Here is a 19,814-nt window from a genome sequence, read left to right on the forward strand (position 1 = left end):
TGAAATTTTCAGATGAATCAAACAAACCATTGTTGGGTTGCTGCCACTTAATTGGTAATTTTAAGGAAATTTTGCAGTTTTTGGTCATTATCTTGAATATTATTATAGATAAAGATAAACTGTAAACAGCAAAAATGATCAGCAAAGTAAGATCTACAAATAATTTAATATGACCAAAATTGTCAATTGACCCCTTAAGGGGTTATTGTCCTTTAATGACAATTTTTCACAATTTGTTCATCACATTTGCTAACTTTAAAAAATCTTCTTCTCTGAAACTACTGAATGGATTTGGATGAAACTTAGCATGATTGTTCCTTAGATTATCCTGCACAAAGTGTGTGCTTCGATTTTTGATCCGTCAAAAAACATGGCCGCCGTAACTTAAAATAGAACATAGGGGTCAAATGCAGTTTTTGGCTTATATCTCAAAAACGAAAACATTTAGAGCAAATCTGACATGGGGTAAAAATTTTCATTAGGTCAAGATCTATCAGCCCTGAAATTTTCAGATGAATCAAACAAACCATTGTTGGGTTGCTGCCACTTAATTGGTAATTTTAAGGAAATTTTGCAGTTTTTGGTCATTATCTTGAATATTATTATAGATAAAGATAAACTGTAAACAGCAAAAATGATCAGCAAAGTAAGATCTACAAATAAGTTAATATGACCAAAATTGTCAATTGACCCCTTAAGGGGTTATTGTCCTTTAATGACAATTTTTCACAATTTGTGCATCATATTTGCTAACTTTAAAAAATCTTCTCCTCTAAAACTACTAAACCAAATTCAACCAAACTTCAACTGAATGATCAGTAGGGTGTATAAAATAAAGTTTGTGCTTTATTTTTTATTTCGTCAAAAAACATGGCCGTCATGGCTAAAAATAGAACACAGGGTAAAATGCAGTTTTTGGCTTATATTTTAAAAAACTCCAGCATTTAGAGCAAATTACTAAGATTTACGAAAAACGATTAAACATTGACTATAAAGGGCAATAACTCCTTAAGGGGTCAACTGACTATTTTGGTCATGTTGACTTATTTGATAATCTTACTTTGTTGCTGTTCACAGTTTATCTCTATCTATAATAATATTCAAGATGATAACAAAAAACGGCAAAATTTCCTTAAAATTACAAATTCAGTGGAAGCAACCTAACAACGGGTTTTCCGATTCATCTGAAAATTTAAGGGCAGATATATCTAAACCTGATAAACAAATTTACCCTCATGTCAGATTGGCTCTAAATGCTTTGGTTTCAGAGATATAAGCCAATACCTACATTTTACCCCTATATTCTATTTTTAGCCATGGCGGCCATCTTGGTTTGTGGGCTGAGTCACCGGACACAATTTTTAAACTAAATACCCCAATGATGATTGTGGCCAAGTTTTGTTAAATTTGGCCCAGTAGTTTCAGAGGAGAAGATTTGTGTATAAGTTAACAGAAGACGCCGGACGACGACAACGACGACGACGACGAGGACGACGGACGACGGACGCAAAGTGATGAGAAAAGCTCACTTGGCCCTTCGGGCCAGGTGAGCTAAAAACTGTTCATCCAAGTGCCAATTTGTTCACTTGTACTCGAGACTGACTTTACGCAAAAGCTTCTCATGTAGATTAAAAAGATGATCGCAAGAATCCTAGGCCTTTAACTGCTTATGTGTTATAGTAAAAGTTCAATGATAAGTTAATATTGATATTAAAAGGCCTCCGAACAAAAAGGGGTGTTCAGATCCCCGAGCCCGAAGGGCGAGGGGATTTGAACAGCCCTTTTTGTGAGGAGGTCTTTTAATGTCAATATTACCTTAATCATTGAACTTTTACTGACTTACAAACGGTCAAAAATATATGAAAAGTACATAAAAAGCACTTGCAGAAACCTAATTCCCCTGAACTGGACGAGTCTAAATATGTTTAACTTAAATGATAGTTAAACAGTACTCAGACTGGTATATACAATTAACAGTTACCAAATTGAAATGAAAACGGACCAATTTAATGGCATTACATCATATAATTATTTATTTATGATAAAAAAAATTAGCATCTAAATAACACCAAATGATAGTTTTACAAAACTAGGGGGTAAATTTATATTTTTTAGCCAACTTTTCAAAATAACGATTTCTTATTTAATAAATCAGCAATCAAAACCCCCGTACAGACCTCATTTATAACGGACCAATGAATATTATGCCCAACAACTTCATGCCATATATACTTGATGTTTTTGATCTGTCAGTAATCATGAAATAGAATCGTAAAGATCAGACCTTAGCAAACAGTAAGTAAACTCTTCCAACAATTAGCTTTTTAAACAGCTTGTTTAAGAACTTTTAATCGGACAGTCCTAGATGCATAAGGTTCTTCACAATATTCATCCGGCAAATGTTCCTTTTGTTTCTGATTTGGTGATTTTCCTACATTAAGATACATGCGAATGCAAAATAATTAGTGCTGTCTATTCAGTCCAATCAATTAATATATCTTGCTTTATTTGAGTTTTTTTTTAAATAAGAACTATGCATGCAAACTTCAATGAATAAAACCGTATTGAACTAGGTTTCACTGTCCCGATCAAAACGTGTTGGGTGAGATATATTCGCAAGTTCAATATATTATATGAAAAAACCCACTTAATTTAGTCGTCCGTTATTCCCTTTTCGTGTCTAAATGAAGCAAAAGTACCTGGAAAAAAACTTTTATCTTTCTTAGTTTTATCCTTGCCTGACAAAAAAAATCATATGTTATAAATCGTATTTAAACATTAGATAAGAACAATAGTAAAAAAATATCTAAAACTTTTGAATAAGCAGTCATTTATCTGATAAACTGAAGAGCCCCCCCCCCCCCCCCCAAAAAAAAAAAAAAAAAGAAAAGAAAAGAAAAGAAAACAACATAAAAATTTAAATGAAAATTGTAAATTATAGCATTTTACAAGATCTTGTCTTTGTGTGCCAAGTACTAGTACTGTAACAGAGAAATTAATTAAATTGATTGATTGTTGTTTGCTTTAAGTCCAGTAGCAAATATTTCATGCCTGTTAATGACTATAACACATAAATTTTAAATACAATAGGTAGGTCGTACAATAGGTGCAAGAGTTTTTAATTTGATTCTTAAAATCTACCCTGAAGTCGATCATCCATGTTTACGTGTAGTTTACAATATCATTTCACGCATCCAATTTAGGTTAGATACTTTTAGCTCGCTTTAGTAACTGTGAGAATTCTGTGAAACTGTATTGTGTATTGTACTTTAGTTTTTGGTATGATATTCTGTACTACCGATCACTACTGCTCTCCTGGTTGGTCTCGTGTGGGGGCGTTCGCCTCGAGAGCGGAAGGTAATTAAATTTGTTCGAATTCTAAACGGGTCAAACAAAGACGTTAATTAAATTGGTATTCTATACACGTGGCATCATAAAGTAAGAGCACATGTAGACTGGCCGGCTCAGCGTCGGAAATGTGCCCTTGTCGGGTGACTTTTCTTTCTGCGAACTAATGTCTTGTGAACTTACACGATAAAAAAAGACTCAGCTTGTCAGTGTAGTAAAAAAACGGGGTTAATGCTCTTATTATATTTCACGTAATCGTCCTGAATATAAATTTTATTCGCCGCTGGTCGTCATCCATTATCATTATTTATTTTACCGTTTTATTATACAGTGAAGTGTTGGGATTATTATCTTTCATGGTAAATAATTATTGTAAATCAAATGTGCCTTTTCGGATATATAATATTTGACGGAAAATATTGAATTAACTCCGTATAACTATTATGTAGTCATGGGTCGGTTTTGAGCTTATTATTCTGTACACGGAATGTTCTATAAAAAAAAGACCGAATGTTGACTCTAAATATTTTTATTTATCTGTGTCTTTGGGTTGCTGTCGCATTAATGTATACCTTTATCTCCTTTTATTCAAAACCAATATTTGCTTGGGTATAGAAATATTTATATCTCTAGACCTCTCCCGTTCCACAGTATACCCTTGCTAAATGGGTGCGTTCGTTTGGCTTATTGGTTATATAAATACGCAGCTTTGTCCGATCAAAATATAATAGGAATGTATATCAGATGCCTGGTGCAGTGAGAATTCCAAGCTATCTTAACCTTAAAAAAACATTAGAGGAAAAGATGATCTACACACGAGCTGAATGATTGAAATGTGTAAATGTAGCAGCCACTATGTTCCGTCAGTTACTTTGTTCCGGCGGATTTTATCAAGTTATTTTATTCCGAGTGCAGTCGAAAAGTTTCGGAAAAAAGTAGCTAGTTACAAAGTCCCGGAACAATGTATCTAGTTGAATAGTTCTGGCGGAACAGAACAACTAGTTAATTCGGTCAGAATGTTGCCTTCATAACGGAATAAGTTGTAATTCATTGTTATACATTAATCTGAAATTGATATTTTAAAAGTACCCACATGAGGAGGAACTTTTGGGCTAGTTTGTTAGTTTCGATTTTGACTAATTTGCCAAAAGAGGAACTGTGTGACTAGTTGATAAGTTCCTTTTGACTTTTGTAATCAGTATCTTGGTTCCCCTTTGAAAGGTTCAAATATAATATGTTACGCTTTTACTTTGCATCAATTCTCCAAATGGAACTTTGTGACTGGTTGGTAAGTTCCGTTGAAACTTTTGGGCTAGTTTGTTAGTTCCGGTTTTGACTAATTTGGCAAAAAGGAACTTTCTAACTAGTTGGTATATGTTACGGTGGAACTTTAAACCAGAGGAAGAACAAAGTAACTAGTTATTAAGTTCCTCCGGAACTTTTCGGCTAGTTAGTTCTTTCCGTCCGGAACTTTCCAACGTCGGAACAAAAGAGCATTTACATAAACAACAAGAAAAGTCAGCTTAATCTTTTTAAATAATTATAAGTCGCATGGCTGATTTTAACAACATTTTTGTGACTTTTGCTAGAACAATAGTAGATGAAAAAATAATATAACAAAACCGATTAGCAAGACAATATTAAAAAAAATGAAACGCTCAAAATAAGTTGAATCTTTTTCATAAATTGTTGTCAACCTTTTTTTATCATTTTTCCCCTTTTATGACAACTATTATACCAGTCTGAGATATAAATAAACTTCAAACAGCAAATGCTGTCACCTAGACAAGGGAGCCGTCATTGTATGCTTCAATATATGAGTTATTGCCACTCAATGAAGATTGTTTTTCTGATGTAGTCCCTCCCCTGTTAGTTTTGCTGGAAATTATACAATGTAACCCCTGATGTTTATGTACTACGACAACGTTTTTTTAATATTAAAAAAAAAAAAGATTACATGCAAAGAGAAAAATGAAGGATGAAATGCTAAGATTTACGCATACAAATTCAAATGTTAATGAAAATGAAATATATAAAAATTGGAAAACTGTTTGAGATTATAATCAACTGAGGACAAATTAGTATAAATCATTAAATGAAGCTGATTAATTTATTGCTCCTTTGTGTCCAGTGGCAAATATGTCATGCATATTAACGACTAAATTCAAAGTGGGTCAATTTGAAGCAAATGTTCACAAATTTAGAGTGGCACTTTTTACAATAAGACAGAGCGTTCGCTAGAGGTAAAACGTATGCCGTAATAGAATAGATTTGAACAATAATGATCGAACTCGTAAGTTATAAAGCCCCCCTTCCTTTTTTCTCCACGATAGACCAATGTCATATACAAAACGTCATGAATTTACAAACAATAACGGCCCCTATAAGTAAATGAGATATGGACTTTTTTATAAATTAATTCTTATTGCAACCAACATCTCCCGGTTCGGGACAGGTTATTTATTTCCACAAAATACCGCCTGATTATTGATCGAAGATATTTAAGCAACCAAAAGCACTTTGAATCAAACAAATTCTTGAAATGGTAAATTAAGGTATTTTGCTGGGTGTTTTTCCCAATCCTATTTCGGGCCCCCTGATTTTAAGAGGGCGTATCTAATTAGTCATGCCCGATTAACTTTTATTGAATTGAACCTCAACTTAAAGACCTACATCGGGTAAATAAGTTCGAGGTACAATAAGTAGACAATAGAAATCCTTTGTGAAATAAGATCGTCCCAGGAACCCTAAAAAATAAATTTGCGTTGAATAACAATAAAAAATGCACGAGCAGGTTTGTAATGTCGAATAACGATTGGAAACGGATAATGTGTCAAATAGACAACAAACCAACTTTAGAGCAGAAAACAGTTGAAGGCCACCAGCTGGCTGAAGCTGGTCCATTGCTCTGCCACTTATTTATATATCACACTTTTCAATTTACTTCGTTACTCTGCAAGCAACCTCCAAACTTCGGAAGGCAATCTGATATTTGCCACAGATTTAGATTTCTTCGACACTAATCTGACATATTTATATCGTAATACATTTTCAATTGTTGTTTAATGTGTTAATGTTATTATTTGATTTAAATATTGGGAAACTTTCCCCTTTTATAAAAAGGCCTCATATAATGCAGGCGGAGAAATATACAACACAATGAAATGTACATTACCTGTTGAAACCCGCAATTGATAATGAACGAATTTGTTTGAGAATGAATTAAAATATCAACAATAGGCATAAAACGTAATGATTTATAGTTTGGAAATCAAAAATATCAACAACGGAAATATGTTTTTTTTCTTTCAAAAATTGCAAAAGAAATAAGTTTGAGTGGTTCATTGAAGAGGGCGTATGAATAATTAGTTATAATGTCGGCAATTTCTATTTTATTTAGATATTCATGAGAAAAAAAGTGATATAAGGTCAGTGACTGTATATGACATAGAAATACACGGTCAACGCATTTTGAATTACTAAATAAACGAGTGCAGTATAAATTAGTATATCCACATGCCTATGGTGTGAATCTGACATATTTTATCGCAATATATTTGTATATTCATATGTACATGATATAAAATTTGTATATTTACATATCCGTGATGCCGATATGTCATAAAATTATTAAACATTCTAAAAGCAAATCACAGATGTAAAACTGAGTGATATCAACCATGGTGGTAATCTTGTTTCTTACACTCTAATTTTTAATGATGTGCTAAGTAAACCGATTGTCTTTGGTCGTGTGTTCGTCTTTTTGCAATGGTATTGCCAGTCTGTGTTCGACCTATAAGTTTAACTACTATTTTGGTTACTTGGGAATTTCTTAAACATGTTTAAGATTGCATTTGTTACCTGCTATTCAAAAGTAAAATAAGTTTTTTGTAAAATAACTATAATTCAAGCAAAAATTTCTCTCAAAGTACTTGATTTCTCGATTGATAACATACTTGTCACATTCGTAGGATGTGTTTTAGAATCCCATGGGGACAACTGTAGTCCTCTTCTTGTGACTTGTTCCTTTATTCAAACGAGTATATGTATATGTATAATCTGTATAAATTTCAAAGGAAGAACGAAATTTAGTAAGCAGTTTTCGCAATAAAGATGATGTGCTACGGCTAAAGAGTTCCACGTTATGTGACAATGTTGAATGCATCTTTCCCATTGAACTTATGACAAAGCTAAAGATAATCAAATAAAGTTAAGTCGGCCTCATATCTTAATTCAAATCAAATCTAGAGATAGACAATACGGATTCGCTGAAGACAAAACTTACGACAATGGAGATGATTCCAATTGTGAACTTCCATTTTATGTAGCAGATTCCAGCACCACCTGCTTTGGAGTATGTATCTCCCAGTTGATACGATATTCACAGGTTTGTATTTCCATAACAATTTCCCTAATAGAAGGTTGCTGTTTACCAGGAAGCTATCAAACGAAGAGTTCAAATTGGTGAAGTTGAAATCAGCCCTCGAAAATTTTCAAACACCAGAACAAGCTCGAGTTGGTCGGCAGCTGTTATGCAATTTCCGATTCACAGATGGCAAAAGATTTGCTCCAATTGTTGTAAGCATAATTCAGTCCCCTTTTCTCCGAATGTGACTTTTCCCCGAATATGACCTATCGAATTGGACTACACACTAAACATTACGACAGGTGACATATTTGAAAGCGAATCTACTCACCCTTTCGGAGCACCTAAGATCTAACTATATTTTTTTAGGGTGGTTAGGGGGGTTTCAGTTTTTAGTTTTCTATGTTGGGTTTGTGTACTGATGTTTTTTTGTCATTTGCTTTTTAGTCATAGCGTTGTCAGTTTGTTTTCATTCTTTGAATGACACTTTGGTATCCTTCGTCTTTCTCTTACATAAATTAACTAATGGAATAAGTTGATATAATGAACATTTTAATCCAAATTATTCATAATATAAACGTTTAAAATAAATCCACACGATGTTATTTATTTTGCTTGATTCATTGAATCAATTGTAATTTGTACAATAAATGCATCATATATATGTGACGGCATACATCTATGCTTTCTACAATTTGAACTATTTTCAAATTTCATTTAACAAGGCCTGCATTTTTTGCCATACTGTAGAATACGCTGTCCTTGTTCTGTAGTAAAGTGGCCGGGGTATCAAACTCCTTAATTCTTCCAGTTTCAAGCACCATTACTCTAGAATAATTAAATGGATATAAAGATGACACATTTTCATGAATGACAAATATATTAAGACAACTTGTATAAGTGTACTGTACTAGATCAAGTCACAATTCTTTCTTAAGGTAGCACAATACAATTTTTATTTTACTTCCAATCACTAACCTTTGAAATGCTGTAACTTTCTTATGAATGCATAGAAAATAATAAAAGAGGTATATATAGATAGATAAAAGATTAGTTCTTTTAAATTAATGCAATATTATTATTATGCAATCATTATGTAATCAATTATTATATAATTAGTGGCAAAATCTGGGTAAGTTCACTTGAATGAATTTAGCTCTATCATCTCTTCAGCTATAACGAAATCTTAATTAACACATCATGGGCTTCAAAAGGGTGTCTCAGATTGTCTCTATGGTATTCAATTCGCTCATAAATCTCTAATTAGTGTAAACATCCTAACCACATAAAAGAAGATAATGTTTAATTAGGTGTAAAATTTGATCTATACATTCTATCTAAAATCTGCGATATCCTTTTGTAGATAATGGCCATAGGAACAACATATAATAAAATCAACCCTCTAGGGATACCTATGCAGAGGCTAATTACATTTGAAAGTGGAAATTTGGTGAAAATACTTTAGACATAGTTAACATTATAATTGGTTACATAGTTGTTGCATGATACTAACATTGCATTAATTTGAAAGAGTAATCTGTTAGCTATCCAAAACTTATCACTTTTATAAATTGTCAAGCATTATTAAGAACTCTTTGTATTGTGCTACCTTAAAGCCGAAACATAAGTCACTGCTATACATATGATGCCATATTAATCAATAGATCCTACTTAAGGTAGCAGGAAAAGTATAAGTAAGAAGAAAGTGAAATAAACAAGATCTGAAAGAAATAACGCATCTGATAACAAGGTTTTAAACAAAGGAGCCTTTACTCGAATGAACCATCAAAAAATAAGAAAACTTAAAAAAAAAGATACAAAACTATTGTGTTATTCGTTTTTTCACTTACAGACCCTTATATTCTATTCTGACCCTCAGAAATGTATTCATTAGTGATTTTACATTTATTTTCAGTTGTAGCTTTCCGTATTTATAATAACAAAATTGATATGGTGTGTAATGTCTGAAATTTTTCAAAAAAAAAAAAGTGAGGTTGTGTATCATTCAGACAAAAAAAACAACTTTGTTTAAGAGCTTTTCAAGAATGATACTCTCAACTGGTAAACATTTGTGGCTGTCAACATTTTTTCTACTTAATATCATGAATGAAGAGTACATGTAAGACATGAGACAGGTGCATGTAACATAAGAATGTTGAAACTACAAAGGTGCAAGTTACAAATTGACAATTTACGAATTAAGCATTATGAATTTCACAGTAACAAGTTACAAATTAACAATTTACGAATTAACAATTTAGAAATTACACAGTTACAAGTTACGAATTAAGAATTTTGACCCCGTTGGCTTTCCATAGTAACACAGTATCAAACGATACGATTGAACTAACATATAAGTATAACATTTTCATTTAATACAACTTTACTAATAAAATTTATAAAAAACTTCGACTAAATTGTCAATCGAAAAAATCAGTTATCTTCTTGCTACTTACTATGTTCCCCGAGCGGATGTATACATATAAGACGCGTACAGGCAATTGGCATTACTATAAATTCCTCACCTTGTGTAATCCATTATTGTGTTTAATCTGTGTGCAATGGTCAATACTGTACAATCAGCAAACTCTGTTCTAATTGTATTTTGTATGAGTTCATCTGTTTTTAAATCAACAGATGCAGTTGCTTCATCGAGCACCAATATTTTTGTCTTTCGGAGTAAGGCTCTTGCCAAGCACACCAACTGGCGCTGACCAACACTGTAGCATAAGTTGCATTATGTAAGGCAATGTAACAAAATGTAAAATCACGAAAATACCGAATACTGAGGAATATTGAAACGGACAGCCCCAAAACAAATGGAAAAATCAAAAGTTCAGTTTCATCAAACGAATGGATAACAACTGTCATATTCCTGAGTTGATGCAGGTATTTTTTTTATGTTAAAAGGGTGGATGAAACCCGATGTCATTGCAAGCTACACATCTCGCTTATATGACAGACGCATAATGATTTAAAAGAATTTTCTTTAATTTAAGACGAAAATTTTAAACATACATGCTTATCAGGTACAGATACAAGTTGAAATATATGAAAGGGGCATTTTATACATGTTTGAATTAAAGTTTTAACTGTTAAAACAATTTTAAGATTATTGTTTTTGTACCTTAGGTTTTCTCCACCTTCAGAACATTGGTGTTCCAAACCATCGTCTAATCCTTGGACGAAATCTTTTAAATGGGCATGTTCTAGTGCTATCCAAATATTTTCAGTGGAAAAAATATCAAACGGATCCAAATTCATCCTGATACTTCCACAGAAAAGAACTGGATCCTATTTTCAAATAAATCAGGATAATATTATCATGTCCATATAGTTCGCCTTTTCAGAATCTACTGCATTCTGAGAAATATTTTCAAAAGTCTACAATGAAACGTCGTGGTTGGTTGAAAACGTCAAAAGCAATGGAAATTCAACCAATGTCGTGACGTTATTTAATTTTGGTGTACGAACAATGAGATTACGCATAGTCCTTTATATAACTAGTTTCTAATAAGGCGAATTAAATAAATGAAATTGTCGTTGACAGATAATTTCTAAAGAATGACTACAGAAAATGTCTTAGATAATCATGATAATTGAAACTACAGTTTGAAACCTTTTTTTTAATTTCACTTAATAAAAAGTTATCAATCTCGACATTTTAAATTACAATAGTATATACACTGTACCTAAATGTAACTCGATAAGCTTTTATGACATACAGAAAAGAAACATAGATTTCAGCTCAGCTTCACACCAAATGTTTCTTTTGATTTTTTTGAAAATACTAAATGGGTTTTTAGAAATCATATGTAAAGTGTAATGATGACAACTTAGCGGAGTATACTTATTTGTGTCTTAAGGTGGTACATAACACTTTAGGAAGATATATATCTCTGTAAAATTATGATGAAAGTTTTAATCACATTCTATTGTTAGATAAATGTCAGATTTCTCAATGATCTAAATATGTATAAATGAAATATGAAATTAAGATTATTGAACATCAGGGTTGCGTTTAATATCGTAGCGGCTACATATGGCTACGTAGATTTATGACTATTGAACGTACAACTTGTCTAACTACTACATAGATATTGATAGCAGCTAGGCTAGCTACTCGTTCAATAGTCATGAATTAACGCAACAATACGTAGCCACTATTATATTGAACGCAACCTAGATGATTCCTGCTCTTATTCACCTGTGGTATTATTGTGATCTTTGATCTTAAATCGTGAAGACCAATTGTAGAAATATCGACACCATCTATAACTATATCACCTCGTGCTGGTTCAAGTATTCTAAACAGAGCCATTGTCAGTGATGACTTTCCTGCACCAGTCCTTCCAACTATCCCAATCTGCAGACAAGTAAAAATATATATTAAGGAGTAAAAAGGTAATTAAATTTAAAACTACACTAGTATGTATGATAATAGTCCTGATAATATTACAAGCATGTTCGTTTTTCAATATTTAAACGTGCTTTTTATAATCAAAAAGTGTATTGTAGAAGTCAAGATTAAACTTCAATTTCATATTAAGGTGTTGTGTCTACATTATTCTTATCAGCGGTACTTAATTTATAATTTGAAATGCAAAATAAAATGCAGACATACATTTAACATTATATACCATTCATTCTAACATGACGTTCTTCAAAAGCTTTGAGTACACACTCGTGGTAAAATATATTATTTGGGCTGTTCCGATCGTACTCCCATATGCTTTTAAGAATGAGAAACCAGACGTCATAGAATGATGACGTCAGAATATAAGCATTTTATGGGAAAATACACGATTGTGAAACCAAAAATCATCACAACAAGGAAACGTTAACACACGATGTTAAAATGTGTTAAATAAGCCATTTTTTGTATACATCTAAGTTCAATTATTATTTAGATTCATCCAAACCTATCTATATATGTTATTGTAAATGGTTTTAGTGTGTCACTTATTCAGTTTGCTATGCTTTTTTGTCAATTTAATAGTGCGTTTATTTATTGGAACAACAAGTAATGCCTTCACCTAGAGCACTTCGATCCAAAAAAAATACCGTTTTTGTCCTATGAGATTCGAAATAATTCATGGGGGCTTAAATATATCGTGATTTTACCACGGGTTGAACCTTTATGGCAAATATCTTACCTACCAGGGTAAAATATTTGTCATAAAGGGCCAACCCGTGATAACATCACGATATATTAAATTAGTTAGGATCCCACTAACATGTTTAACCCCGCCACATTATGTATGTATGTGTCTGTCCCAAGTCAGTTTTACATTGTTGTTTCGGGGACTTTTATAGCTGACTATGCAATATGGGATATATTCATTGTCAAAGGTCCTACAGTGACCTATTGTTGTTAATTTTTTGTGTCATTTTCGTCTCTTGTAGAGAGTTGTCTCATTTGCAGTCATATCCCATCGTCTTTTTTATTTCAAGTAAATAGTAAACATTGTCAAATCAAATATCATATGCAATCTTAAATGATAAAACCACAATATGAAACACTGAGGTGACATTACTAAGATTCAATTCATTTTTAATAAATTATAGAAATACATGGAATATTGAAACAATATACATGCAACTCGAAATGTCTAATAATGACAAGATAGCGTACAATAAGCAGTTCCTACCTTTTCACAGGGCAAAATTTTGCAGGTAATTCCTTTTAATACTAAATCAAGGTCCTCTCTGTAGCGAACACAATAGTTGTTCATATCAACACGACCTTGATCCGGCCATGTTGGTTTTGGCTTCGTTTTTTCAATCCGCCATAATGCCTACATATTATAATATGTTTGAGTTAACATTGTACACACAAACACAATACCACGAATGTATATTAAATGGAATTGTTGGGTTAACAGAAAACATTTGGAAAGAAATGATAGCTCTTATTGATAGTTATCTTAAAACATATTCTCTTTTTCATATGTTTGTATGTGTGTGTATGTGTTAGCTTCTGTGTTTGTTGGTCTATATCTTGAGAACCTTGACAGCAAGCAGTATTAGTGAGTACCTGCAATACTAGCAACCCTTATAATAAAGACTACAGTCGAGTACAACTCGCGAAGAGTAGTGTTTGAACTTACAAACTCAGTGTTGACAGGTTTGTGACCTTTAAAGATGACCATTTAAGATCGTATGGTCCATAGTGTGCGTGTGACTACCAAGATGAGTTTTTTTAAGTAACTGATTTAAAAGCTAGTACGGCTTTGTTCTGTTGCAAAATGTAGTCCATAGATGATTATGTAAAACATTGAAACCTGGCCATTTAGTTGATATTGTTTAATTCATTCCTTATATGTCAAAACTTAAAATGTTATCAAACAGACATTCAGTAAACGTACAATACAAAAATCCTACTAAAGAAAAATTCAAAACTCATTCGTTTTACGCAATTATTGAAAGAGCATAAATAAAACAGTTGCATACTTCTTATATAATAATTGTAGTATAAGTGCCAATCAGGCACTAAGTTGAAACTAAACTGTTGTAAAAGTGCACGACACATTTAGTATACAACACAAATGACGCAGTAACATCAAGTTTTTGTCGAGTTCTTATTACTAAGTTTATAGTTTTTTATGAATTGGTTTGTGGAAACTAGTTGTGTCTGTAGTTTCTTATGTATTTGTTAGAGGAATCGAGTCGGGTCTAACCCATATTTCGTTTGTTTGTTTGTTTCACATCGAGGTTGATAATCCATTCTGGTAAATTGATATTTTGTTCTTGTTTAAAGGCAAAAGAATACAAAAATGTAATCAAAATTTTGTTTATTAATTCTCTATCAATATGAATATAAACTTTCAAAAAAATCTAAACCTACCTCTTTTGGAGTTTCAATGAATTCAGTGACTCTTTCAATACTAACTATGTTGGTTTCAAAATCGGCGTAGTTCAACATAAACCATCGATTAAGATCCTTGATCTAAAGATATGAAAAGTTGTTATTGCGCTTAATGACAATTGAGTATTTAAACATGTCAAAAATATACCTGTAACAAATATAAAATCCTCATTTTAAATGGTAAATAAACCATCATTGTTAACACACTAGTACATGAACAGGCATAGGTATACAAAAAACGCAAAATAAAAAACTGATATATACACACCAACAAAACAACTTAATATTAAAAAATCATTAAAGGGGCATTAGCTGTCAAATTCATGTTAACCGATTTTAGTCAAATTCTCATATTTGGTTTATAACAATGCAAAAACATTTATCCAAAATAAAAAAAAGTCTAAAATATTATTCTAGGTCTATTTAATTTCAAATTATAGATGAAAATCTGATTTTTATCATCGATTTTACCTGTATAAGAATGATTTTTGTGGATTAAATCATTCTATCAAATAATTTACCTTTGTTTCACTTTCAATGTTGACATTATTTTGCTTTAAACAACTTAACACATACAATTCATGTGTTGTTATAAATATGTATCTCAAGCTAAGGGGCTACCTTGAACTTCACATGAATACGGATTCAATGTGGTCGAATTATATACTTGCAGGTAAATAATTCTTAATCAATGTTTTTTAAGCTTATTTTGACAAAATTGAACCATACTAGCTGCTAAGGGGAATTACTTTTTCAATATTTGCATTTCATTAATGATTGAGCAAATCAAAAAAATATACCACTTAGCTAGTGCCCTTATACGACAATCAGCAACAATGAGAATTGAGCAAGAACATATTTCCCCAAGAAAATTAACTTATGAGTATACACAATGTTAAACGAAAAAACGTAAAAGAGCAACAGAACCAGCTAGCAGAGACCAAAATGACATAGCAATTTACAAATAAAATTAATATAAATAAAATTGAGAATGGAAATAGGGAATGTATCAAAGAGACAACAACCCGACCATAGAAAAAAACAGCAACAGAAGGTTACCAACAGGTTTTCAATGTAATATGTTTGTTTTGTACGACTCACTTTGTTGTCCTCTTGTTGAGTAATACTTGAAAAAATAATTAGGTAATCTTGATGTTCGGCCTAGAGGTTTTCTGTATTAGAAAATTAAAAGTTTAAGATAATAATTAAGTGCAAATTGTATTTTAGATTTAGTTGTTATTATTTGACTTACTTTATAGGCATACGTAAATGTTAAAGCGGCAATCCCTACAGAGAGATGATCTTTACCAATCAGCGAAAAAATACAGGCACAAAATACTACAATGGCTCCAAGTATATCATTCCTGATGTGTGTCCATCTAGAATAAAAATCAGATTTACAAAATGATAAGATGTTCAATTCATGTAGATTAAATACTTTTATGCAATTCTTATCAGGATTTTCTGGTATGTCAACTCTGCGATTTAAAGCTCAAAACCTTGCTTTGGCCAAGCATATTTTACTTTTATTACTAATCACTTACTTACTGAAGAGATTTGCTTTGGTCATTTGCATTCGACTTCGATCGTATCAGTGATCACTATCCTGCCAACTTTTATAAAGTACGTCCAAAATCTCAATTCGATCAGAAGTTATCGACTCCGATTATATCATTGATCACCATCCTACCAACTAAAATAGTAACGTTCAAAATCTCACTTCGGCCAGAAGTATTCGACTCGATCGTATCACGTATGTATCAGTGATTACCATCCTGTCAACTTTAATAAAGTACGTTCAAAATATCACTTCGGCCAAAAGTAATCGACTCCGATTATATCATTGATCACCATCCTGCCAACTAAAATAGTAACGTTCAAAATCTCACTTCGGCCAGAAGTATTCGACTCGATCGTATCACGTATGTATCAGTGATCACCATCCTGTCAACTTTAATAAAGTAAGTTCAAAATATCACTTCGGCCAAAAGTATTCGACTCCGATCGTATCAGTGATCACCATCTTGCCAACTAAATTAATGTACGAACAAAATATCACTTCGGCCGGGAGTATTCGACTCCGATCGTATCAGTGATAGCAAGCTTGCCAACACCGTGAATGCTACACATGCCTTCGACATCAATCTTCATTATATATTGACGGAGTTGCCAACTATCAACATGATCAAGCCAAAGGTCGATAGTTCTATCTGGGTACTCCAACTACAAAACTGGTAATCCTGATTGCACTATAAGTGGTGTTGACTCAAAAACGACCAATTAACCGTGGTTTATATAAATTACAAAGTTTGGAAAATATTCCATATACCATCAAGATTGACACTGTCCTACTATATTTGAATGTGTAAGTTACAATAGCCTTAATTAGCGGCACCAGCATATGGAGTATATGTGTCTCAATTGATACGTTACTCTAGAGCTAGCTCAAAGTACGTTGCTTTTGTTGAATGAGGAATACTGCTTTCTCAAAATTTGTTAAGACAGGGCTACATTTGTATTCAAATTAAGGTCATCACTCAAGAAATGTTACGGTCGCCATCATGAGCTGATTGGCTATTATGACGAAAGTGTGTCAGAAATCATATCTGATATTCTTTCTCAGTCATAATAACCTTCCATCATTACCGAATTGATCAATGAAATATCACGACGGGTGATGTATACGGTGCAGGCAATGCTTACCCTTCCGGAGCATCTGGTTTCACTCACGGTTTTTAGTGGAGTTGGTGTTGTTTCTTATTTAGTATTTATAACTGTTGATGTAAATGTCCCTTGGTTTTGTGAGTCTTTATTTATCCGTTAGTTTTTATTGTTAATGTCTTAGAAAAGTATTATATGGTTATGTTAATATTATTAACTCACTTTCCTGTTGACCAAATAAGATTAGTACAATTACTATAATCATCGCATCGATCTATCAACTCTTGTATAAATCTACTCTCTTGTTGGTATGCTCTTATGGTTGAACAGCCTGATATAGTTTCACCAATATGTGAGTATATTGGTGATCTCGAAGCTGAACTTAATCTTTGCAATTGACGTCGGGTTGGCACTGTTGTTCGCTGAATAAAAGAAGGAAACTTCACTATGATTCCTGTTGTTTATGATTATTTGTGAAATATTAAGTATTGCTAAAGTTGACCCAAAAAAACGTTTAAGCAATTCTATCCTTGGTCATCTTTTATTTTACTACATGTAGAACAAGTTACATATTTCTTTGTTACAAATTTAAGTAAACGATCAGAAATTGGTCTCCATATTTTTTTCCAAAGAACAACAATGACATGTGAACACATTTAGGCAAACTATGTAGAGATAATCTATGAAAGATGAATGCAGCTATGTAAAAATTAAGAAATAATTCCTTCATGTCATGCTCTATGCTCATTTTAACATGGGTTGGCATTATATTTGTCGATATTTTACACTGAGCGTTAGCGAGGTGTAAAATGTGGTCAAATATAATGCCTACCCATGTTAAAATGAGCATAGAGCATGACATGAAGGAATTATTTCGATTCTAATAGGACAAATACAGTATTTTTATAGGTCGAAGTGTACGGAAATACCGTAAAAATGTTTAGCTTTTACTGTTTCCTCTCCGAGGAGTCTGTGCATTACATTTCATATTTGATAAGTTTGAAAACTACGAGCATGGTACATATATGTTGTTTTATAAAAATATATAATAAAAGTTTATGCTAGCTGCTTAAATGTATATATTTTAAGGGATAACGATGGAAATAACGTTAATATACACAGTAAGTTCGTGCGCATGTGTCAGACATATTTTGTGCTCATTAGAACACGGTTTTGTTTACAAAGCGTAATAAGGACGTCATATTAGAATGTAGAATGTACTTACTTGGATATACCAAAAAGTCATACTAATTGGTATCACGACCAAAATCATTTGAGGTGTCCCACTGCACATGGCCATTACAGCAATGATAAAATAGAAGGCGCTAACTACTACATCTTTGAACATGAATACAATGCGCTCATCAATAGACTCGATATCTTTTGAAAATCTGTTGATGATCCTACCAAGAGGTGTTGAGTCAAAAAAACTCATCGGTGACATGAGCACATTATTAAGTAAATTAGAATGGAGCTTTTTTGCTCCATTTATCATAGCAACTTCAACTAATTGTTCTGTTATCAGGATCAGTATGCCTAAAATTATTAAAACAAACATTCAGGGTTTGAAGATATATTTTTGCATGTCTATTTCAATTAACTAAAAACAGGTACGACCAAATATTTTGTTTATCATTATCAAATTTAAGATATTATTCTTCAATGGGCTTTTTCCGATTTGATCTCTTTTCAATATTTTTCACTTGAAAAAACTTTCAACAAATACCAAAAATATCTACCCAAATCAAATATGCATGAGAAAGTTAAATAGCTTTATGATTTGAAATAATGAAACGGTGTTATACCACTATTTGATTCCCCTAAGAGTCTTTAAAAAAGTTGCAGAATTAAAATTTGTTTCAAATAAGGAAAATAATTGCGTTTGGCATGAGTAAGATTTAAATATTTGGCCCAGTACTACAGAACAAATTTCACATAAAATAGCAGTCATTTCATTTCTTATAAGATAATAGCCATCACCGGACGCTTACTAATCAAATGTTTACATGTTTGTCCTGTGTACAAGCTTTAGTAACCATTTGACCTCTAGTTACCAAAATATTCTTTTGAAAAAGAAAAGAAAAAAGGATGATGTTTTCAAACACAAACTTTTTATTTTGATGGATAAATATGTTTGCAAAGGAATGCAAATTTTTTTTTTACAACTTTCAAATTCAAAGAAATATTTTGTCGACCCTTTTTCGGATGCAAACAGGGGTGATATTCTATGATTTAGTGGTATTACACCTTCAAATCTAGTTTTTCACTAATTTAAAACTTGCCTCTAATCAAGCCTATAGCTCCATACACACCAACTCTCATTTTGATTGATGGTCGGTCCTTTTCGTCAGAAAAAGCATCATCGGTTATTTTACATAGCCACACGTCCAAATATATTTCCGCTACGTAATGTGCCATATTAAATGCTAATGCAATAATACATAGTTTCATTCCCATAGCTCGCACATAGGACATTATAACACTGACCTTCACCTACCCAGAACAAAAGTACATTTTGCCATTATGTCAAAACAAAGTTTGTTTAGAAATCATAGTTCACTAGTATATATT

At 32.3% G+C, this 19,814-nt stretch overlaps 1 protein-coding gene across 1 annotated transcript in view; it reads right to left on the reverse strand.

The window, feature by feature from the left end:
- Window positions 1–8,245: 8,245 nt before the first annotated feature.
- The window catches only part of LOC139488967 (multidrug resistance-associated protein 1-like), a 51,767-nt gene continuing 40,198 nt past the window's right edge, over window positions 8,246–19,814 (reverse strand). The window contains exons 24-33 of the mRNA XM_071274957.1: window positions 19,526–19,736; window positions 18,469–18,779; window positions 17,466–17,665; window positions 15,835–15,961; window positions 14,562–14,663; window positions 13,366–13,512; window positions 11,922–12,080; window positions 10,842–11,008; window positions 10,240–10,434; window positions 8,246–8,542 (exon numbers count right to left, since the gene is read on the reverse strand). Of these exons, the coding sequence (XP_071131058.1) occupies window positions 8,428–8,542; window positions 10,240–10,434; window positions 10,842–11,008; window positions 11,922–12,080; window positions 13,366–13,512; window positions 14,562–14,663; window positions 15,835–15,961; window positions 17,466–17,665; window positions 18,469–18,779; window positions 19,526–19,736 (1,734 nt within the window). The 3' untranslated portion in view covers window positions 8,246–8,427. The remainder of the gene's footprint in view (window positions 8,543–10,239; window positions 10,435–10,841; window positions 11,009–11,921; window positions 12,081–13,365; window positions 13,513–14,561; window positions 14,664–15,834; window positions 15,962–17,465; window positions 17,666–18,468; window positions 18,780–19,525; window positions 19,737–19,814) is intronic.

Source organism: Mytilus edulis, chromosome 9 (genome assembly GCF_963676685.1).
Source record: "Mytilus edulis chromosome 9, xbMytEdul2.2, whole genome shotgun sequence".
Lineage (NCBI taxonomy): Eukaryota > Metazoa > Mollusca > Bivalvia > Mytilida > Mytilidae > Mytilus > Mytilus edulis.